This window comes from Pecten maximus, chromosome 4 (genome assembly GCF_902652985.1).
Source record: "Pecten maximus chromosome 4, xPecMax1.1, whole genome shotgun sequence".
NCBI lineage: Eukaryota > Metazoa > Mollusca > Bivalvia > Pectinida > Pectinidae > Pecten > Pecten maximus.
Genome location: NC_047018.1, coordinates 38,742,734 through 38,766,901, shown reverse-complemented (window position 1 = coordinate 38,766,901; position 24,168 = coordinate 38,742,734). Strand labels below are relative to the sequence as shown.

Here is a 24,168-nt window from a genome sequence, read left to right as displayed (position 1 = left end):
TCTTCAAAGACTTCCATGATTGCCAGAATTTTCCAGATGGCAGAGTTTGAATTTCGACATTGGCCTTTCCCAAAAAGTATTACAATATGTATGGCTGGAGATCCTTTGATGTCCCACAGTCTTGTGTTACAAACGTATCAATCCCCTTTGGGAACCTGGGTCTGTCGGAATAATTCTGCATAATTGCACAATTTTTTTATGACAATGGTTGGGAATATTAGCTGGGGCCAAATATAGTTGTTATGCAGAAAATATCCCTTCAACTGTGTAGTATTGTGTATAGATGCGGAGATCTCTGGGCTGTTAGGATCAATAGTAATCTCCGAACGCCAGTAGGCAGCGATGGCACCAGACACTTTTAAAAATGGCTGATTATCATTAATTATATAAACCATATAATTTGATAAATAGGTCTGTTATTATAAATTATGGGATTTTTAGTACTTTTATAGGAACAGACTGATTTTAAAACAAGTATGCACTCAGATAACTTCTGCTGGGGAAAATAAAATCTGGTTCGAGTTGGTAGGATTTATCAAATGAAATTTTGATAAATGGAGAAAGTTATTAAATGAAAGTGATAAACCTCATGTTTTTCGTGTTGCAAGCATAATAACTAGTGTGAATTTCATATTAAAAACATCTTATTCTTCATTGCTCTGAAAATTTTGAAAAGTGATAGGATGGCTATGCATTGTCATATACATTTCTGTGAACGGCCATAAATCAACTACTCTTAGCTTGGACAGGTGGTGCGGCTTTTAACTTTTGTGGAGAAAACTGATTAATTCTTCATTCCTTTTGAAATCGTATTTGAGTTCTCTATGTCACTCGGCTTTGATTTGCTGTGGCCTTTATTACCTATCCAAACTGATTGAAAATGTAATAACTGTTCCAGGCGGGTTGTTATCCCAGACATTTCAGTGTGCTTTATGACATAGGCCATTACCTGTGTTCGCGCCGTCAATACTGTATATATATATCTTACCTCAGAAAATGTAGCATTACATACCTGCATATATTAACTGTATTCAACTGCTGTCATTACCATCAAAAAGACAGTCATGGATTTAAAATGAAATATGTTCTGTAACTTATTGGCTCCATCAAGTTTTTTTAAGAAAAATATTTTGATGCCAATTAAATGTATTTTTTTTAAAGGGTTGCCTGAGTAATATAAATACAGGACTTTCAATTTTCACTTTAATAACATATATAATGTACTCTATTTATCTTTATTAAAGCTGTATGTCTGAGATATTTTTAATGGGAACTTCAATATGAAAATTAGGTTTGGAGTCATAAAATACATGCGAGTACAAATCGTGGATATTTTGTTATTCAAGCAGACAGAAAATCTAATCCCGAGTTAATAACGAATAATCTTTCTGGTGTTCTTTTGCAACATCTTCGATCAGTCCTTAGATCTGCTTAAGGTGTTTTTGTTCCATAAAATTTTCTACAGCATACAAAAATTGTCCCCAAATCTGTATGTCGTATAAATCTGTAGACATGTCCCCAAATCTGTATGTCGTATAAATCTATAGACATGTCCCCAAATCTGTATGTCATATAAAACTGTAGACATGTCCCCAAATCTGTATGTCGTATAAATCTGTAGACATGTCCCCAAATCTGTATGTCGTATAAATCTGTAGACTTGTCTCCAAATCTGTATGTCGTATAAATCTATAGACATGTCCCCAAATCTGTATGTCGTATAAATCTGTAGACATGTCCCCAAATCTGTATGTCGTATAAATCTATAGACATGTCCCCAAATCTGTATGTTGTATAAACTCCTGAGTTGAAAATATCACTGTAGAACATTTACGTCACAACAACCTCACTTGAGAACTGATTGGGACATGTTTTTTTAGAATATATGACATCTGAAGAAAAAAATCTGATAGAAAAAGAATTTTAGAAATTCTTATCAAGACATTTGAAGCAAAAAGAGACTAATTGAAAAGGATTTTTTTAGACACTGTATTAAATCACATGGAGATGAAAAAATCTAGCTTCAGAATAATCTTATATTCAATATGACTAGTTACATGAGAAGATTTTGGATCTATCACAGGAAAAACAAATCTGTTTTTGCTGCAGGCTGGAAATGTGATGATTGAGGCTGTAGTGATCCCCATAGGCATTGTAACTGAATCTCCAGCCATTGACCAGACTACTGGCCAGTTACTGTAATTGTCCAAACACTCAGGAGAGTAGGGTGGGGAGGGTGTTAATTGGAATATCTACGACATATGAAAATAGTCTTGTCCTTAATGTATTGTGCATGTCAGTTATTGATCTGGCTATGCTTGTTGGAAGATACATAACATTGTGTTAGCAGCTATCTCTCAGGAACATTCAATTTCCAGGCTGGTCCAAATGTTTGCTGGAGATTAATGAAGCAGATGAAAAGCATTCAACTCTGAGGCTGAACCTTTGAAGGGCGTTTGATAGTCGGACTTCAAAAACCAATTTATATCACATAAATAATATTTGCCTGCAGTCCGTCAGAATGAAAAGTCAGAAAACGCAGGATGTATATCCATAATTTTCTCATTAGATAAAAAATCAAAAGGGACAGGCTATGTGAAAACCTGTGTGATGGACTTCTTTGCCAGTTTTTATGTGGGCAAACATCACAAAAGTAAAGCAACAAGTTTTCTGGAAAAAAAAAGTTAAGAAAAATGAAAATTCATGACGCAGATCATCATGTTCGCAGTGTTTACTGAAACATTATCGCAGCTGTTAAGTTGATAGCTGTTAGATGGAGTTTGGTATGGGTAGCCATTAAATTGGGTCTGTATCGATTTTTAAGGATGTTATTCTGCCTCAAACGTCAAATGAGCTGCCAGTGATTTACCATGGATTCCATATATGTCTTAATAAATTTTTCAGATGTATATGATAAATTATTTCCATTCTGAATATTGTGAGATTTGTGCTAAATGTTGAAATGGTAAATGTTTTAACTTTGTAGCAATCTTCCTTTTTTTTTTTTTTTTTTTTTTTTTTTAAGGATCATGTAAAACTATTTTTGATTTGAAACTTTATAAGGATTTGAAGGTTTCTGTTTTACATGGCTTTGAAGATATATGTTATATTGTAGTCTGTTAAGCAGTGAATACATAATTCTGTGAGATCTGCTAATATCAAATATTTCTGAGATAAAGATGAAAATTTTCTAGGTTTTAAAAATCTTGTTCAACATAGCTATTTAAATGTTTTATTTTATTTTATTTTTTTTGAGAGGAAGATGTAATTTTGGAGATAAAAGGAGTAGCTTATACATGAAATGTAAAATAAAGGTATAATGTTAGGGTTTAAATATTTTACAGTTTCCTCTGTATGTAATTTGGAATGTCCAGCGTTAGACAGTTTTGGTGGTACATGTATATAATTTGGTGCATGATGAACTAGCTGTCAGGTATATTTCCACTCCTCCTGGGTTCAAACTTTGCCGGCCCCTATTTATTGCTCTTTTATGACTTATGATTAAACCAGGGAACTGTTGCAGGCCCATATCACAATATAGATTCCCTCCTCCTGTTGAAGTAAAGTGCCGGTTGGGGGACTTGGTATGGCGAGTGAACATCAGATTTCTCTTTATGGCTGCCCCTATTCAGCCGTATTTAATAGCCCCCATCCTTCCTCTGGGTCTTTCATTACCACTGAAAATTCAATGGGAAAAGGACCATTTAGCAGGCTTCAGTTTTTCTATGTCCAATAATATTTGTGAGTTTGCTGTACGGTGCCAGCTCAAGCTAGCCTAGATGAGTACTTTATATGATAAAGATACATACTGTGATATAGACATCTAACTCGGGGGCACCCAACGGGGTATTCAAATCACTGAATTAATCACATTTTTGGTATGATTATTACCAAACACATTCAGTTGTAAAGAAGAGTTGATTTTTTAATGCGAAATTTTTATATTGATGTAGGTGCTGAATACGAAAATTTTACAAGAGAATTGTTACCCCCTTGAAGGCCCCACCCTCCACCTCTAACACATTATCCCCTAGGGTGTATTCCATTACTATTTCTATAAGTTGGTTCATTAGAAGCCCCCAGTGTTAATCATCACTTTGCCTGTAGTCTCACAGTGTTGTCCCATAATGATAGTCGGTTAACTCATTTTAGGTTCCATTCTTACAATGTGTTGATCTGTTTCAAGCAAATCTTCTTCAGTGATTTACGTTTTAACTGATGCCATTCTCGTGTTATATTAGACTGGCCCCCTGTCTCTAGAACATCAATATTATCAATGAAATTGAGTTTTATAATTTTGGTAGCTAAGATATGTCCTGATTCTAGATTCAAAGTTTCAAACTAGAGGGAGATAATCTAGTATTAGAACTCAGCTGAACAACTTTGTTGATTTTTAAATTTTCATAAGATAACCAGTGTGTTTAAAAATCTTTCAGTGATCTTCTTCATATTGAACATTAAATGAACATAATGTTCTGTATGAAAGAATTTTGTTTGCATAAAATCTTTTATGAAAAAGCACAAATTATAAATTAAAAGCTTCATTATTCAAATGATATTTTATTTTATGTCTAGTTTATTTTTCGAACTTTTTGAAGTCAAAAACTGAATGTCTTGTGCAGATATAGGAGTAATGATCATGATTTGAAGATGTAAAAGAAGGGAAAAAGCTTATCTTCAAGACATTTTTCAAAAAACTGGAGTTAGAAACTTCTAAAGTTTATATAGGCCAACTTTTATGCCAATTCTTATAATTTCATTTGATGACACAGCAATGCCAAAAATAGTATGTGATATTAAGCATGCTTTCAGACATAATATAAAAATAATGGGGGGAAAAATATAAAGAAATGATGATCGTATCCTTTTGATTATAAATTAAGATTTTAAAACACACTGAGTAAAAGATGGGTCTCTTTGAAAATTTAAAAATCATCATATAAGATAAATGTGATAACCGTCCGCCACTTGTTGTGGAACCTCTGCATATCTTTTTTTTTCATCACTCTTTAAGTAAAGTCTCAACTCCAGTGATGAGCTACTTGTGCTTTAACTATACAAGCTGTGTAGATGAGGAGGAATCTCTACATCATACAGGCCTGCCCCATACTGCCTTTCTCAAGTACTTTGTACCAATATATGGCATACATTGGTGAATATTATGTTGGGTGTTTTAATGGGCAGATAATCAGTGATATGGGGGCTGCTATGAAATTCCCTATAGCTCTCTGTACTGGCAGCACGATCCAAGTGTCACCTAGTGCTTCGGCATTACGTTCCCAAGCAGTAAGAGATTCTCTATTAATGCTCTACATTCGGGTAATAACATCAGAAATATAATTGTGCTGTTTCTGTTCTTTTCCAAAGACTTCATTCAGCTGGCAGGCTCCCTTTGTTTTAGACAGTAGTTCTATTGACTTGATAGCATACACGTTTGCCAACCTTATAATCGTATTGCCCCAGAATCATGTGAAAGTTCTTTGTGTACTCAGCCCTTCATTTGATACTTTACAAAGAAAATTAGGATGAAACGGCATTGTAGATCCTCACTCAAGATGCTGTTCTTATGTCAGAATATTATTTCATTAAATGATTCATATGGGGAGGCTGCACTATTATGTGTTTGAAGAGAGTACGCTTTAGTTATAGACCGTTTATAATTGCCTGAACAGTCCCTACCTCCAGTGTAGACACAAATCTTGGAAATAAATTTTGATTTCATGTCGCCATCATTTTATGGGAGGGCATACATAGAGTTATCCATATCCAATGCCCATCCTTCACATCGTGTCGCATCCTGTCCGGTTCCGTTGCATCCCATGACATTCTGTCCTGCACAGAATCAATGATATATCTTGAGAACAGATGTTGTTCATATTTATACAGTTATATCATAATATCAAGTTCTACATCTAATCACATTCGGGTGGTCATTGGTCAAGGTTAAAGGATTGAAAGTCTTTGAATTCAACCTGCACAGGACACATTGTTACATAGGAACAGGTACATTCTCATCTGGCTGACATTTTCTAGTTATTGAAAGACTATTTCATCAGTGAAGGTCAAAATGGCTTTGTTGGTCATTATGCAAGATCAAATAAGTCTAAGAGGTTGTTATTGAAGGTTAAGTATGTTTAGAAGATTATCAGTTTTAAATGTAATATGCTTTTGAAGTTAAACAGTCAAGGTCAAATGAAGGTCAAACATCTATTTTCCACTCACGCCAGGGTATTTAGAGTAAACAGCCCACCACATTTGTTCGTAATTAATACACCACCATATAGATATTTAAAGATTTTGCATTTTGAATTGCTATAATAAAAGGTCAAAGTTCACTGTTGTACAAATGTATTTTACCTTGGTGGGATGTTGAATGAACTCTATAAATCCTTTCTCAAACTGAATTTATATTTTGGATTTTAAAAAGGGATAACTTCTTGTTGTGTTGCAGTCTGGAAGAGCAATATGCAGTACTTTGACAGTTTGAAATGGCAGTACTTCATATCAGTGGATGGTGTCCATACAGAGTACCCGGCCAATGCCTTCCACGGGGAACACAGGTGTACCAATGTCCATGATTACAGACACAGGTAAGTGATGTACCTTTCTGTGATGGCTATGGAGTCTGCAGTACATACAAAAACTTGGTTGACTGCTTTCTGTTTCCATTTTGAGTAACATTTGATTGGATCGACGATGGTCTCATTTATCTTCGTAACTTGTGTAGTATAGAAAGAGAACCTCTCTGACTTTATCTTAGTAACTTGTGTTGTGAAGGAAAAGAACCTCTCTGACTTTATCTTAGTAACTTGTGTTGTGAAGGAAAAGAACCTCTCTGACTTTATCTTAGTAACTTGTGTTGTGAAGGAAAAGAACCTCTCTGACTTTATCTTAAGTAGTAACTTGTGTTGTGAAGGAAAAGAACCTCTCTGACTTTATCTTAGTAACTTGTGTTGTGAAGGAAAAGAACCTCTCTGACTTTATCTTAAGTAGTAACTTGTGTTGTGAAGGAAAAGAACCTCTCTGACTTTATCTTAGTAACTTGTGTTGTGAAGGAAAAGAACCTCTCTGACTTTATCTTAGTAACTTGTGTTGTGAAAGAAAAGAACCTCTCTGACTTTATCTTAAGTAGTAACTTGTGTTGTGAAGGAAAAGAACCTCTCTGACTTTATCTTAGTAACTTGTGTTGTGAAGGAAAAGAACCTCTCTGACTTTATCTTAGTAACTTGAATTGTGTTGTGAAAGAAAAGAACCTCTGACTTTATCGTAATAAATTGTGTTGTGTAGAAAGAAAACCATTTCATTTTATCTTAGTAACTTGTATCATGGAGAAAGAAAACCTCTGATTTCTTCTTAGTAACTTGTGTTATCTAGGAAAAGAACCTCTCTGACTTTATCTTAGTGACCTGTGGGAAGAGGACCTCTCTGACTTTATCTTAGTGACCTGTGGGAAGAGGACCTCTCTGACTTTATCTTAGTGACCTGTGGGAAGAGAACCTCTCTGACTTTATCTTAGTAACTTGTGTTGTGTAGAAACTAAAGAGAACCTCTCTGACTTTATCCCAGTAACATGTAGAGAAAATTAGAAACCTTATTTTATCCCTGTAACTTGTTATTGTCGTGTAGGGAGAGGAAAACCTCTTCATTCCGATATTTTTGGCTACAGACACCGGGAACCCTCTGATCAAGCAAGCAGAAAATTACTTACGCAGTCATAATGCACACAGGCTCAGGGTCATCCAACGAGATGCTGAGAGCCAACCACTTCAAAACAGTCGTGCAGAAATGCTTTTGATGTACATGTATTCATGTACAGTACCCTTATGATCATAATGAGTACATACAGATGACTCGATTTTAGGATATGGTACTACCCTTTTAGTAGGTGAACAGTGCTTAAACAAATCACTACCATATGTTTCTACAGGCTGTGTCTCTTTCATTTCCTTGGTATGATGAGATATGCCCCCGTAATTATATCTTCTTATACATAGGTGGGGTAAAAGCTTGCATTTTTCAGTAGATTTTTTTTTACTTGCAAGAAAATTGAAATTGCATTATGAACAGGGGCTCTGTTAGTTGGTTAGTATTATTGGGCAATTGTTGACGAATGCTTGCAATAAAAATAGGTAATTAATATACTGTACCAATGGCTTACCAGACTGTCATTGGTACATAGTGGTGTAATAAAGTTACAATGCCTTATGTTACATACAGCAGAGGAAATCTGTTGAGGACTTGAGTTAACATACAGCAAATGTGCAAAAGTTATTAATGACATATAGACCTCTCACTTGTGGTTAAAAATAAGCCTTCTCATCATCAGAGATAACCTCCAGCTTCATAGGCGCATAGCAGAAGAAATTCTCAGATGTTGCTTTATAAACTTGTTTACGAGTTTACATGTTGTGTCTTGATCAAGAGCTCACACAGTGATGGCCAGGTGCAAAAAACATTTGATATAGGTTTTTGAGGGAGCATCAAAGTAATGGTATAATTAAAACCATATTGAACAACTGTTGCTACAAGTGTCTGATTGTGGGCCTCACAGAATCCCGGCACTGTCTTTGGTTACCACTTTGTAGACAAGGTCTTTATCTACAGTGTACAGACACATAATTACGTGTCTGTTAGACACATACCGACTCCCCCCAATAAAGCGTAATAAGTCTGCTGAAGATGCATGGGCTTCTGTAGACACACGGATATTGTCCCGCTGTAGACATGTGGACTTTGTACACAGACTTTGTACTGTTGTAGATACATGGTCTCTATAATTCTGTAGACACATTGGACTTTGTACTGCTGTAGACACCTGGACTTTGTACTGCTGAAGACACATGGACTCTGTATTTCTGTAGACACATGGACTTTGTACTTCTGTAGACACATGGACTTTGTACCGCACTAGACACATGGACTCTGTATTTCTGTAGACACATGGACTCTGTATTTCTGTAGACACATGGACTTTGTACTGCTGTAGGCACATGGACTTTGTACCGCACTAGACACCTGGACTCTGTATTTCTGTAGACACATGGACTCTGTATTTCTGTAGACACATGGACTCTACTGCTCTAGACACATAAACACTCTACCACTGTAGACACATGGACCCCTCGACTGCTCTAACCCTAAACACTCTACCACTGTAGACAACAGTGGCCTTATAACATTAATAGACTTTTAACTACATCTGTAGACACAGTGGAACCCTATAACCTTATAGAACTACCACTGGTGGACTCTGTATTTCTGTAGACACATGGACTCTGTACTGCTCTAGACACATAAACACTCTACCACTGTAGACACATGGACTCTGTACTGCTCTAGACACATAAACACTCTACCACTGTAGACACATGGACTCTGTACTGCTCTAGACACATAAACACTCTACCACTGTAGACACAGTGGACCCTATAACATTATAGAACTACCACTGTAGACACAGTGGACCCTATAACATCATAGAACTACCACTGTAGACACAGTGGACCCTATAACATCATAGAACTACCACTGTAGACACAGTGGACCCTATAACATCATAGAACTACCACTGTAGACACAGTGGACCCTATAACATCATAGAACTACCACTGTAGACACAGTGGACCCTATAACATCATAGAACTACCACTGTAGACACAGTGGACCCTATAACATCATAGAACTACCACTGTAGACACAGTGGACCCTATAACATAATAGAACTACCACTGTAGACACAGTGGACCCTGTAACATTATAGAACTACCACTGTAGACACAGTGGACCCTATAACATTATAGAACTACCACTGTAGACACAGTGGACCCTGTAACATTATAGAACTACCACTGTAGACACAGTGGACCCTATAACATCATAGAACTACCACTGTAGACACAGTGGACCCTGTAACATCATAGAACTACCACTGTAGACACAGTGGACCCTATAACATCATAGAACTACCACTGTAGACACAGTGGACCCTGTAACATCATAGAACTACCACTGTAGACACAGTGGACCCTATAACATCATAGAACTACCACTGTAGACACAGTGGACCCTATAACATCATAGAACTACCACTGTAGACACAGTGGACCCTATAACATCATAGAACTACCACTGTAGACACAGTGGACCCTATAACATCATAGAACTACCACTGTAGACACAGTGGACCCTATAACATTATAGAACTACCACTGTAGACACGGTGGACCCTATAACATCATAGAACTACCACTGTAGACACAGTGGACCCTATAACATCATAGAACTACCACTGTAGACACAGTGGACCCTATAACATTATAGAACAAGCCATCAAGCTTTCCTAACTTATCCTAAACTTTGATATAGATATTATAAAGTTGTTCTCATCTAGAGGAACTTTCAAAGATAGAATGTAACTACATGGGGTGTAATTATTAGAGGAGCGCCCCGACAGCCAGTCTGCTGATAAGTTGTTTGGCCCTAAAATGTTTTTCTAATAAAAACTGATAAAAAAGATCTCTTTCATTTGTAGTGATGATCTAAACATGACATTTTTCCGTAGTTGAAAAACTTTTATGCCACAGTATTGCTAGAGGATTGCAGGAAGAGAGAGAGCATTACTGGAGTTTGAGTTGTATGTTGTCAGTGTAGTACTTTTGACCACAGTAGCTATAATGGGGGTTAAGTCATGTACAGGTTGACAAGAGAAATCACTATTACTTTTTAACTTTGACTTATAACACATAGTTTTAAACTTGAAGGCAATTAATTAGGAATATGGACATTCATAGTAACATAAATACAATAACTGTAATTTAGATGTCAAGAAATATCAACTGGAAACTATATATTGCCCTGATTTTCTTTAGACTATATACTGTATATCCTGTTCAGTCATTCTTTATATTTTATAGTGACCTATTTCCTGTGATTAAAATGTAAAAAGCAAAAAATGAAGTAAAAGTTAGGAATCTTTTTTCAGTTATCTTGAAAATATTGTGTATTCCTCAATTTCCAGCAGGCATTAGCAGCTTTAAATTTAAACTGGCCCCCTGTCTCTAGAATATTTGGATTATAAATAAAATTGAGCTTAATAATTTTGGTCTGTAGAATACGTATTATCCTAAGTTTCAAACTAGGAGGAGATCATTTAGTGTTAGAATTTAGCTGGGCATTTAGCAAAAAAAACGTTGGGCTGGTGGCCAGTCTACTGTAAATTAGACAGAAAATTATATGTACTACTAACCAGCCCTCAAAGCATGTTCTAGATTAAATAGCCTTTTCAGAACAACATTGAGTCTTACCTCAGTTAAGTTTGTGAAAAGAAAAAAAAAGTTTGATGCTGCAGATCAGTAGGGTGCTATATTTCAGATGTAATTTACAGACCCTAGGGTTTGGCTCGCCCAGGGATTGCCCCCGGGCCAGGCTGCCTTGGGGTGCTACCAAAGATAGCACTACTTAGTACTTATCGGTCTGCAGTTTGTTTCCACCTTATCACAAACATTTCCCTATGATTTGTTCTCAGTCTTGGTTCCTCCTTGGGCTTCTCTGCAAGACATGATGGAATTACATCTTATCTTTATTACTGAAGTTATATCAAATGATAGCAAATCTGTGGGAGATAAAAACATGGCTTTATAGTTAGGGGCATTTACACAGGCAACTGTAGGCTAGCTTGCTACTTTTACTCCAAAACCCAGCGGAGTTCGGAGGTTCCTTGTATCAAAAATTAATTCAAAGTTCATGCGGGGGTTATGGTATTTTGGATTTTTGCCATGGTTGACTCGCTCTGAGAAAAAACTTAACTTTGTTATTTCCATTTGGCCTCTGAAAATGGTGCCAACTTTTCACAAAGCTAATTTTCCATACTGAGTGTTAGAAACTGATGTGAATTTCAAGGCGAACACGTGACAACAAAATCTGTTTTAGTAACACATGTAATGATGTATGCCATTTTACATAGTGGATGTTACAAACATATTTTATAGTGTAAACTTTGATGTCAATCTTGCCTGCCAATTTGTCTGCTTCTGATCATGACCAATTGAAGAAAACAAATTTGCATCAAATATCTGTTCTTGTTGTTAAAATTGTATCAAGCAATAGTAAAAAAAAAATTTTATAGCCAGTGCTCAGACTTGAACTAGTGACCTCTGGCGCTGTAGCCAAGCACATTTTCATTATCAATAGACTATGGGGAAGTTCCCACAAGCCTGATCTAGCGACCTTGTACTCTACTCCATCCTTCACTAAGTCATCACCTCAGAAGACAACCACAACCCAGGATCTTTAGCTCCAAGAAAGCCTCTCAATCTATTATAGCTTTTATTTGGAGTGGTCAATGGCACCAAATCTGTAACAGCAAGGACTAAAGTTTTGCCCACATGTGGCTCAAACTATGGTAACCTCTCTAGTTCTAGTGAACACCCTACGACAAGGCTAAAGGGAAATACCCACCAACCTGAGCTGGTACTATTCCACTATACACAAAATATATTACTGTGTCATTGAATTAATTAATCCATGTCATTTCTGTGAATGATTTCTGGTAATATTACACTAATAATGACTAATGTTGATGTAACATGAAAATTTGTCTTCCTGAATTTGTAATACAACATATTACCCATTGTGAATTGGCATCAGTTGTATTTGTTTAATTCTAGTTGTCAAGACTTGTGTCATTAGTAATAGCAAAAATTGATTATATTAATATATTTGGCTTAAAACTAGTTAAACCCATAATGTTTTTGTTGCAGGACAGTGTTTGTATCAACAGTACAACCACAGCCAAAACACATTGTCATAGTGATGGACCATGGAAACTCCCTGAGTGCCAACCAGCTGAAGACGGCCAAGGGCATCGCCAAACACCTGCTCAACTCGCTGTCAGAGAAGGACAGGGTATGATTGCATTGATTTTCAAGAACATCAACATATTAAAATATCCATACAGAATATCATTTGTTCCTAGAAGATAAGAAAAAAATGTAATCAAGAAGTTTTGCCATATTTGCCCAAATAGGAAGAGGGCAAATTTTCAATGAAATAAAAGTTTCGCTACACCCTACTATCTCCCATATAGTCAGGGCAAAGTTTTAATGGGTTGTAAACATATTTAATAGAGGGTAAAACTTTGACTACTTTACGGCCGGACTCTTGTCTTCCTTGTGGAATCCGTTGGCTGGGCAACACAGAACCACACTGAACTTTTTACACTGACGTTGGAGCTCCTGCATCCGTATATTTTTAATAGAAGTTGAAAATTTCTGTGAATGAAAGGTTCAGAGTATACAGTAATAAATCATTAAAAAAAAGTGTATGCATAATAAAGGAATCATTAAGTTATAATTGTATTTGATAACAGTCACTTTACTTAAATCTATTGTTTGCGAGACTATAGGAGTTAGTTTAATGTCTTGTTAATTATCTGTGTTGACAGGTTGGGGTGGTAGGCCTGGCGTCTCGGCCCACATTCTCCAGAGCGCCATCCGACGATACCTGTATCCATTCCTCAATGGTACCCGTCACATTTGAAGCCACGCTCTACTTCAGCAAGTTTATTGACAACCTAGAGAAGGAAGATGGTAATGGCTCTGTTTATCACTACTTCTGACCTGAGAAACTATTTTTATAAGGAGGGGAGGGTTTATTTGTAAATATTTGTGATGCTCTAATCCAAGAATTTATAATGTATTTATTTATGAATTCAAAAGCACAGAAGAGTGTTTTACAACTTAAAACAGGGTACTATATTATAAATGTTCTTACATGAATTTGTTGCTGTATTTGCACCTTAAAGGAGAAATGTGTTTATCTTTTAAAATATAGCATTGAAGTAGCTTCTTCTCTGCTTTTATGTCTCCAAATGTTGAGTTTTTGACAAATTTAACCACAGTGTATGTATTCACCAAAAATAACTCTTGTCATTTCTTGTACCTTGTAAGCAACTCAGTAGTCCTACAAAAAGTATTTTGTTGACCGCCTCTCACATAGTTTTGGTCTCATTATGGAAGATCATGTTCCAATATGTTATCGTGTTGCAGCATCGACCAACCATTCTCTAGGATTCCAAGTTGCATTCAACATAATTGAAAACATGGTCAAAAAGACAAAGGGAGCAAAAATCGGTAAGCACACTAATTACTAAAGAACTAACAAAAAGAAGACCTTGAATCTCTCATAAATATAGGTCGTAATTATCAATTTCATTCAGCATCAATCATGTTACAAAGATTGATTTCACTAGTAACATATCACATTTGTTACTAATTCAGAACAAGCCATGATAATCTACATCAGTCGCGGCCTGCTATCCTCACTGACAGAGGCCAAAGATGTAATGGATGTGATCTCTCAGCGGAACGGTGTCCTGGGACATCGCGTCATCATCAACACCTACGCAGTCATTGATGGTAGGTATAACACAGTAACTTCAGCAAGGGATGATCTTTATAGTTTTATCTCACAAACCTGACATTTTGAATAGACAGTAAAATTTGTTTTTTGGCTATGGTTTAAATTTCAGTAGCTCAGCAAAAAGTTTGAAGTAAACAAAATGGTTTTTTTTTGCAGAAATTGTAAAGCAGATGCAGAAGCAGATCTTTTAGATGTCCATTCTTGATGATTTTATCTATCAATAGTGAAAAACAGAATCCCTTGGGGGGAAAAACTTAAATAAAGCACGTTTCCAACATGTTGCAGTCGGAAGAAACATGAAAATATCCCAGATTATTTGTTTGTTTTAAATGTAATATACAATTTTGTAGATGGAAAGCCGATTATGTACGAGAAGAGTTTCCTCCAAGACATAGCCGACCAGAACTTTCAGAAGTACAATGTGCGGATTAGAAGTCCAAATGAAGTTGTGGTAAGTTGGGGTGCTATATACTTAAGTTATTACTCTATGATATCCAATGTTTGTTGTGTAAACATTTGCATTTTATTTGTGGTTGGAAAAGGAAGTGCAAAAATGAATACAGCAAATTTAGTTGACATAGCAAGCTACTATTTATTTGCATGCAATATCCAAGAAAGTTTGTCATACAAAGTAGTCTGAATACCTTAAAACCACGTTGGAATATTTTTTGCCCCCCAATTTCTTTTTTAATATATATATCATAACACTGTGCACATGAAAAATCAGATTTCTAAAATTTAATAATAAAATGTGCAAAATTTTGTAAAGTTGAATGTATCAAATTTTTGGATTTAGCACATAAAATTATATGTAAAAATACCCAGTCTTCAATTAAAAGAAAGCTCAATGCATTTTCCAAGTATTAATTGTATGTACTGGAGGTGCTAATTAGAACTTTTTTGTTGTCACAGCCTGGTTTGATGATGGCTATCAATTACACCAAGGATCTGAGCAGTTCTGTGGGGCGATTCTACCTGCCCTTCAATCGTACCACCAACCATCACGTCCGATACTCCCTACCCTATATTGATAAGGCAGATTCAGGTAAGAATCCAGATTACAAATGTGTTTATATGTATTTGTGTGGGGAGGGGGAGGGATGGGATAGTTAATGATTCTTCAAAATTTGGAGATACATTATTCTGATCTAGAGTTCCCTCTGTTTAGAATGCCGTAATAGTGTGTCACACTCTGGTTTATTGAGTTAAGAGAACTATATGCCTATGTTATGTTTAGTGTTCTGCATGCTGTTGCTGTTGGAATTTTCGGAATAAGGCCCAGTTGTTTAAAATTTTACTTTTGCTTTTCATTTTGATGTTTATCTTTAATCTTTTCTTCTTTCTATCATGTTTGAAATTTTCTTTATTTCATCACTTTGCAGCACTGACACTAACCATCAGCCAGACGTGTTTCCATGACAACCAGGTGATCGGTGTGACAGGTGTGGATCTCCACATGGAGGACATCGTACAAGACATGACATACTTGGACGGTGACCAGACCTACCTGTTTCTCATCAACACTGAAGGTCTGTTGATATTACTCAGATGACCTTTGGTCAATTTGTTTTCAAAACTAGGTCACTGACTCCAGAATTTGTTATTAGAGAGAAGTTTTTAATTTCCAAGAATGCTCGTAAATATTTGTATGCCAGAATTTTGCTGCGAAATGATTTCATTTGTTTATGTTTCTTCGATACAGGGTACACGTTGATGCATCCCTCGTTCAGTCGCCCCATTAAGACACATCTGCAGCCTATGCACACAGATATCTGGCACTTTGAGAATATGGATGGATTTGTCAAGATCCGCAGCGACATGTTGAAGTAAGTGTGATTAGCTCGTTGTTTGATGTTGTTCATCGTGATTTATTTAGAAAATATTTGTTTCAACCAGACACTTTTTTGCTAGAAGTGCTGTGGCTAACAGCAATATTTTTCATCTCATTCAATATTCCAAGCCTTAAAAAAAAGATTGCTGGACATGTACATGTTACCAGGTTTTACTGTCCAAACTGTGGCAGTATGATAAGATTGTACTGGACTATTGGGGTCAGTATAACAATTTTAAGAATTGGGAATCATGTCTCGGATATTAATACTAATTTTAATGTTACAGTAAGGAGCGTGGAGAGGAAGTGTTAATGGTACAGAGGAAGGTGACGCCCACCAACTCGTCTGATCCTATCGTCACAGTCCCAGAATTCTACGCCAGATACATCTGGAGGAGGGTGAGTTCTATTGTCACATCAAAATTACACTTAGCATTTTCCCTGTTTGTAATCAAATAAATATTTTCGTTAAATAAAATATTTGGACTTTATTTCATAGAAAAGCTGACCAATATATGAAATATTGATAATTGTTGTTTGTAAATGTGTAAAAGTTTTGGTGTAGTAAAGCAATTGGCTTTAATCGTTATTATAAGTCATATCCTGCTGGCTTAGTAAAGGGAGTTTTTTTGAGGGATTTCCCTGTGTTAAGGGAACTTGCTGGAGCAGGGGCATCAGATAAGTTAGAAAATAAATTGGAAGTAGGATTATTGGATTAGATCAGCTTGAAGTTGAACATATAGGTTATGCTTGAAACTTAACTTTCACTGCTTATTATTCTTGGATAGTGACCTAACGCAGTGGTAAAATTGCCAATCATAGGACAAATACATGACCTTTTATTTGTTTGAAAAATAATACATTTTGCATGGCTAAATAATCTTTAAAAAAAGAGCACATGCTAAATTTGTGTTTACCATTTCAGGTTGAAGATACACCATTCATTTTGGCTTTAAAAACTGTATCAGAGAGAAAAGATCAAAGAAAACTCATGAACATACCAGGTAAGTGTTCAAATAGTAGGAAGCGTGACTTGGTATTTCTGTAGCTATTGATAATACATTTTAAACAATTGTATGATTTGTTTGCGCATGTGTCTTTTTTGGACATCAGAAGTTTGTCATTGTGACAGAAATTAGGTCACTGTGACTTGTGACTGATGGCTATAAGTAAGTTCCATTGGACTATAACTTCTGTGTAATAGTGTGTAACCATTATTTGCAGTGTCCAAGGAACCTGAGCTGGTCTACCACAGACTGGATCTTGTACCCAAGAACAAGATGTGTCTCCATCTCAAACAGCTGGCTACGCCTGGTAAGTTGTATATTCTCAATCTGTCTGAACTCTATAGATAATATAGAGATGGTGTCATCTCAATCGTTATTTCATGTGTCAAAATAAAATACACTAGAGAATACACAAGTAAAGTTCTAATACTGAAATTCAAGCTTATAGGCCAATTTAAAGTTAAGCGTAATGCTGAATTGGCAAAATTGCCCTCTTGCCATTGAAAACATTATACAAAAACAACAATTAATGCAATCATAATTTATCAGCAAAAAGCACTAAAATGATGTATTTTTACTGAGTAAAAACAGTTCTTCTGTTGTTAACAATGCACTCTGTTCTACAGCGGTGAGCAGTGTGTTCCTGTCGGCCACTAGTTTCTCCGAGCCGTATTCATACCTCAGCAAGGAGGAGACTAAGAGGATGGTCCAGAGTTATCTTCTGTATCTGTCCGATAGTCTGGAGCTACTCACCAATCCGGGTCTCAATGTAAGTGTCGGAGTAGTCATCACTATCGAGTAAAAAGAAAAAGGAGAGAAAAAGAACAATGAAATATTCTGTTGAAAAATTTGTATGCAGTAATACATTTTATATGTAAATAATATTAATCAAGACCAAGTAACTAAAGCATTTGACCTATAACACTTCAATGTGGCTTTTTCTTTTAATATCATGATTATTTCTTTAAATATCATGGTTATTTGTTATTTCTTTAAATATCCAATGTTTCCTTGGTTAGAATGGTGTGAGAGATGACGTGACAGCCACAGGGAGAATTAACGGCAAGTGGCTGAATCGGTCCTTCAACAGTAATCTCAACGATTACATCATCAGGAGGCAAGTTATTCTCGTCATAGATTTAGCAAAAAGTTACTGTCATTGAAATTTGCATGTAATGTTATAGAACATGTCAATCACATTCCTTGAAATTAACATTGAACTACATAATATCTCAAATACAGTCTTTAAGATGACAAAGAATTAATGTGGAATTAATGATGACACTGAATTAATGATGTATTAATGATGAATTAGAATTTATCATTGAGAACTAGCGTAACAAGTGCTGTTTGTCTAAATGTAGGTACATAGCTACGAGGAGTGGGGTGTTCCGCATGCTGCCCGGGACCCTGATGGAGAAAACGTTTGATCCTACCAAGCGGTCATGGTATGTATTAAACTAAAAAATGCTAAGTCCCATTCTAATTTCATTGTTAATACAAGAATTAAATGCAACCTGCTGGACACATAGTTGTATCAGTGATACTGAAAACTTCAGTATTGTGGTTTCTAAAGAGTCAATGCCAAATATTTACCAAATATTTTTTGAAGAAGGTTTAAACAGGAAAGAGCTTGACAAGACTTCTGAGATACTTACCAAGTGACTATTAAATTGAATACAAGAAATGTTACTTTTACTCTGTGTCAAGATCCTGGAAATCATCATTAGTACGACAATTCATTATAATACCCTTCCTGTAGGTTTCTTAACCTGGAACTGTAGAAATAAACATTACACTGTGTTAGATTTCTTAAAACTTTTTGAGAAAATTAAACATCACATAAAAAAAAAAGTTTTGCTTGAATGCATTTCTTTGCAGCAGCAACAATTTTCATCTGTCAGATGAGTAGAGCTTCTTTATTAATTCACCTGATCTTTATTATATGATAGGTACCAGCGAGCAATGCAGTACCCAGACCAGGTGACCCTCACCTCACCGTATTTGGACGTGGGCGGGGCTGGATACATCACAACTATCAGCCACACCGTGTTCGAGGGGAAGTGAGTAACTTACCGCTAATATAATCAGATCATGTGTCCATGTAACCTAGTGACCTTGTTCAAAGTCTGATATAACTTAATGACTTGTCACAAGTCATGAAGTTATATCAGACTTTGAACAAGGTCACTAAGTTACATGTCTTGTTAATATAGAATTATCAGATGGGTCCCATAGAGAATTAGTTAAAATCTATATAAAGACATTCTCTGGTATTTTGGCACTTCATGAATGCTATACATTTACATTCAACTGTTGTTATGAATTTTGATACTTTCTAAATTATTTTGAAGGATTCACATTATGTCTGAAATACTGTGCATTTGTATTTGGGACTTCAATGGCATTTACAAATTTAAGTAACATATTGTTCATTTATTCAAAGTAATATTTGTGAATGCATGCAAAGAAAGTGTTATTTGTGCAGAATATCTCTCATTGATAACCATTGTGTTTGTTACAGACGGGCACCTCACAGCCCTACCGACCCCATCGTCGGGGTGATGGGGATGGACATTACTCTAGGCTACTTCTACAAACTGCTGGTGGAAAACATCCCCATGTGTCGGCATCCTACTGTAAAGTAAGTCTTCAGCCATAAAATCTCACAGCAGAAATGTATAAAAAAATTATCTGAAGTCATTCTCTCCTCTGAGCAATTTGATTATATACACTCCTGACATCTCGGGTAACGTTCTTGTATGGATACTGACTAGAAACAAATTCAGTTCCTGTCTAAAGCTAGTCTAGACTTTCGTTTGCTGAGCTCCTGTAGTATAACTACATCTGAGAATTTCAAGAGTTACAATGTCAAACATGTTCCGTATGGTTTCCAGGTGTTTTGTGATGGACGACACTGGGTACCTGATCGCCCATCCAGCTCTGATTGAACCCAATGGCAAAGGTCCAGTGGAACAGCAACATATTACTCATCAGGTAAGATTCCTATCAAGTTAATAGTATACAAATGTTGTCATGACTGTGGCGGCCAATCAAATGTCCTGATACAGTATTAGTAACATGTGATGTCCAATGAAATGTCCTGATACCCTGATAGTAACATGTGATCCATCAAAATTATAGCAAAGGGAGATAACTCTGCAAATTTCACTTAATTGACACAAATTTTTTTTCGGCATAGCCGTATAATATTCTTTTGTCCCCTGATATGACGCGACAGGTGGCGTTACTGGTCAAGATGTAGTATGTGATTGGTCAATGTAGCGGTAAATGCAAAATGCAGATATGCAGTTAAAAACGAAACAAAGCTAAGATTGAATGCAAGCTGAATATTTCAAATGACACATTCATAAAATTATATTCCAGATTCAAATGCAGTCTTATTATCAACAAAAATGATTTAAACTGATCTAATTTTGTTATCCGTGCTGAAACGCATTAGTTCGTTCAGAGACCTATATTAATTTTAGTATATAGGTCTCTGGTTCGTTGATTTATTTCACCAGCAATTTTACATTATAACCACCAGCATTAAAACTATGCCGTTTATCTTTTTTAAAGGTATTTCTTGTACGAATGCAACATATCAGTGAAAATCATTTTATTTACAATTTTAACTCTTTCTACATTCATGAACAAATAATATGGTTGTAGGAACCCTTGGTTGCCAATGACATCCTGAACCACGAGCATTTTGTGAGGAAGGAACTTTGTAATCGATACAACGACCGCACAGTCCAAAGGTTCTATAAGGTAATGTATAATGTACTTGTAACATAATGGCACACAAACAAATCTCCTATTAAAACCATATTTTGTGCATATATCCTGAAAGAAGTAGATATTATGGAATATAATTATTAGCTCGCCCCAAAACTTCTAATTTGGTTTATGCATTCATTAGAGGTCTAGGAGTGATGTTATGGCAAAATCATGCAGAAAAAAATTGTGATTTTTTCACATTTTACCATTTTGTTGACTTAACTTTTTTGGCACCAAAACTCACTTTAAAGTTTTTGGGGGTAAGTCCAAAAGTATACACCTATCACCCTTCTTATTTGGTTTATACATTCATTAGAGATCCAGGAGTGATGCTGTGGCAAAATCATGCAGAGAAAAATTGTGATTTTTTTTTTGGCATTTTACCATTTAGTGGACTTACTTTTTTTGACACAAAAACCCACTTTAAATATTTTGGGGGTTAGTTTTGGAAAGCTTGTAAGTCCATACCCTTCTTATTTGGTTTATACATCCATTAGAGGTCTAGGAGCGATATTATGTGACATACAATTTCAAAATGACATGCTTATACATACATAAAAAATGAATACATAGTGTGATTGCTGCCGCCTGGTGAGCTTTCGCAATCATTGATTGCACTTGTGAGAATTTTGATGTGCTCAGTACCAACCAAACATTAGGTTGTTACCATATATAACAAGACATAACGTTTTGGTTTATCGGTTTCTAGATGTCGATTTATTGTTATTTTTACTGTTGTTGGTATGTTTAATACATGTCTACCAGATCAGATATTTATGTTAAATTCTTCATAAATAGAAAACAAAAATGTCTTTTATTAAAAGTTTATTGTGCTGTTATTTACAGTTCAACACCAGTCTTGAAGGAGTACTGACAAACCGCGTACATGGGGAACATTGCGCTCGTTATCAGGTATGATAAAAACTGTATTCTACTCGGTGACAATTCACAGTCTCAGGCCAGCTGCTTTGATTATGTTCTCTGTCAATCAGTGTACTTTAAATTAAATTTGTTTATATTGGTGTGATTTTGGATGACAAAATATAAAAAAAAAAATGTTTAAAAGACAATTACAGAATATTAATTGGTCAAGGAGATTTACATGAGACTGGAACGACAATTGACAATGTTTATTGTTCTAAAGACGATGCTTTTATATTATCTTTTTGAAAACATTATTGATGATATTACCTTTTCATGATATTTCAGATGCAAATTTTTGAGCATTTTCTTATCCCCACTCAAATTTACAGTAGACCTTGGATGAATCAGATATTCTGCCTTGGAAAAAAAATGACAGCAATTAAGCGAGTGTCAGCCAAAATCTTACCTTGTTATTCTAGTTTTGTTGATAAGATGATTAATACAACCATTTGATTCTGATCTTGTATTACAGATAACACACATTCCCGGTACGAATGCCTTCATTGCCATTGTAAACCACACCTGTGATACGGCTACTGCCTTCTGCCCCTGTAGTATGGTACGTTCTCTGTCAAGGAAATGTTGCAATGCAATCCTATAAAAGGTATTCCTGGATGGTTGCCTTTCATGTTACATGATGCTGGATCAATTATCTTTTGTTTACCTGCATTTTACAGTTTTGTGTAAATTTGTGTGAAAAGTAAATTGGGGATTCAAGGATCAATTATTTGTGCATAATTATAATTGCAAGTTCAGTGAAATGCAAAATTTATTTTTCACCAATAAGAATAAGAAATGTCAGTCTGAGAATTCAGTTTGTACCAAATATAGGTAATCTATCGTAATGGAGTGTTGGATGATATGTGTAAATCTGATCATTTTCCTGGCAGTTTGACCGGCTGTGCCTGAACTGTAACAGGATGGAACAGATCGAGTGCGAGTGTCCTTGTGAGTGTCCACTTGCAATGAACTTCTGTACTGGAGCCTTACTCAAGGAAGAGGACATGTAAGTATTTTATACCTCAAGGAAAATTACCTGTAATTATATAATATATACCTTGTACAAAAATTGTACCGTAAATGACTTCACTGTGTTAACTGGATGTGCATATAAAAGTAGCAAACTGATTAATTTGAAATTAAATATGTGTTAATTGGATGTACATATATAACAGTAGCAAACTGATTAATTTGAAATTAAATACTTAAAAAATAAAATGAAGATATGTATTTAAATTGTACATCTCTAGCTCACGGAAAAACGTTTTGTAGAATTATAATATGGAGATATCTAGTTTAATTGTACATCTTGGCTCACGGAAAAACGTTTTGAAAAATGTAGCAAGTTATTGCCTTAACTATGTAAATCTGTGGTAAAAGAAATACTTCTGACACCATTTCATGTGTGAATTGCCATTCATCAGTATTGCTTATTGCAGGAACCCCAGCTGTCCACGTTATCCAGAGCCAGAGATGCTATTCCCTCTGGATATAGAACTGACAGAATCCCTGGATCCATGCCACAGGCCTGTGTGTACTGAACGCACCAGTAAAATGTAGGTTAAATACATTTCGGCATTCCATTGATCAGACCCATACAATTAACACAGTCTTAAGGTTCTGTTATAGTTCATAAGGGGTTAACATATATGTCACAGTGGGTTGAAGTTCTCAAGTCGGTAAGCTTTCTTTTGGTTGATTGATAACACTAATATTGTGTGTGTGTGTATTGTAGGATGAACATGAGCGGCTGCACATATCATTGTGGTTTGAAATTCACAAGTTATGAGCTGGATTTTCTTGATGGGTGATTGCTAGTGCGAATATACAAATATAAAATCCTGATTTTTACGTGTAATGTAGAATAGACAGAACATGATCCATTTTGTATATGTTGGTTACAGGACCTGCATTGGGGTGATGGGATGTCAGTGGTGCCAGGTGGCCGAGGATGGATTAACTCCCCTGAAGGGGCCTTACTGTGCTGACCAGAGGGTTTGTTTTGGTGGTATAGAAGGTGCTCAGACTCCTTACGGAGACCAAATTAAAGGTGAGAGACTGAGTTTGCAACAGCGTGAAAACAAATTACTTAACTGCTAAATTACTTACTAAATAAATAAACACTAATAGCATTTGCCAAAGAAGTGTTTATGTTCTTGATTTTATTTGGAGATGGGTTCATATTTAAGACAAACAGTGTTAGGA

General features: G+C 35.7%; 1 protein-coding gene across 1 annotated transcript in view; it reads left to right on the top strand.

Annotated features, from left to right (window-relative positions):
* The window catches only part of LOC117326042 (VWFA and cache domain-containing protein 1-like), a 50,470-nt gene that overhangs the window by 18,837 nt on the left and 7,465 nt on the right, over positions 1-24,168 (top strand). The window contains exons 5-28 of the mRNA XM_033882630.1: positions 6,452-6,590; positions 12,759-12,903; positions 13,442-13,586; positions 14,046-14,129; positions 14,277-14,414; positions 14,769-14,869; positions 15,331-15,463; positions 15,801-15,947; positions 16,121-16,244; positions 16,537-16,648; positions 17,175-17,253; positions 17,474-17,563; positions 17,883-18,025; positions 18,276-18,373; positions 18,621-18,704; positions 19,209-19,319; positions 19,781-19,900; positions 20,154-20,253; positions 20,932-21,030; positions 21,886-21,951; positions 22,436-22,522; positions 22,854-22,969; positions 23,403-23,519; positions 23,868-24,013. Coding sequence (XP_033738521.1) covers positions 6,452-6,590; positions 12,759-12,903; positions 13,442-13,586; positions 14,046-14,129; positions 14,277-14,414; positions 14,769-14,869; positions 15,331-15,463; positions 15,801-15,947; positions 16,121-16,244; positions 16,537-16,648; positions 17,175-17,253; positions 17,474-17,563; positions 17,883-18,025; positions 18,276-18,373; positions 18,621-18,704; positions 19,209-19,319; positions 19,781-19,900; positions 20,154-20,253; positions 20,932-21,030; positions 21,886-21,951; positions 22,436-22,522; positions 22,854-22,969; positions 23,403-23,519; positions 23,868-24,013 — 2,724 coding nt within the window. The remainder of the gene's footprint in view (positions 1-6,451; positions 6,591-12,758; positions 12,904-13,441; positions 13,587-14,045; positions 14,130-14,276; positions 14,415-14,768; positions 14,870-15,330; positions 15,464-15,800; positions 15,948-16,120; positions 16,245-16,536; positions 16,649-17,174; positions 17,254-17,473; positions 17,564-17,882; positions 18,026-18,275; positions 18,374-18,620; positions 18,705-19,208; positions 19,320-19,780; positions 19,901-20,153; positions 20,254-20,931; positions 21,031-21,885; positions 21,952-22,435; positions 22,523-22,853; positions 22,970-23,402; positions 23,520-23,867; positions 24,014-24,168) is intronic.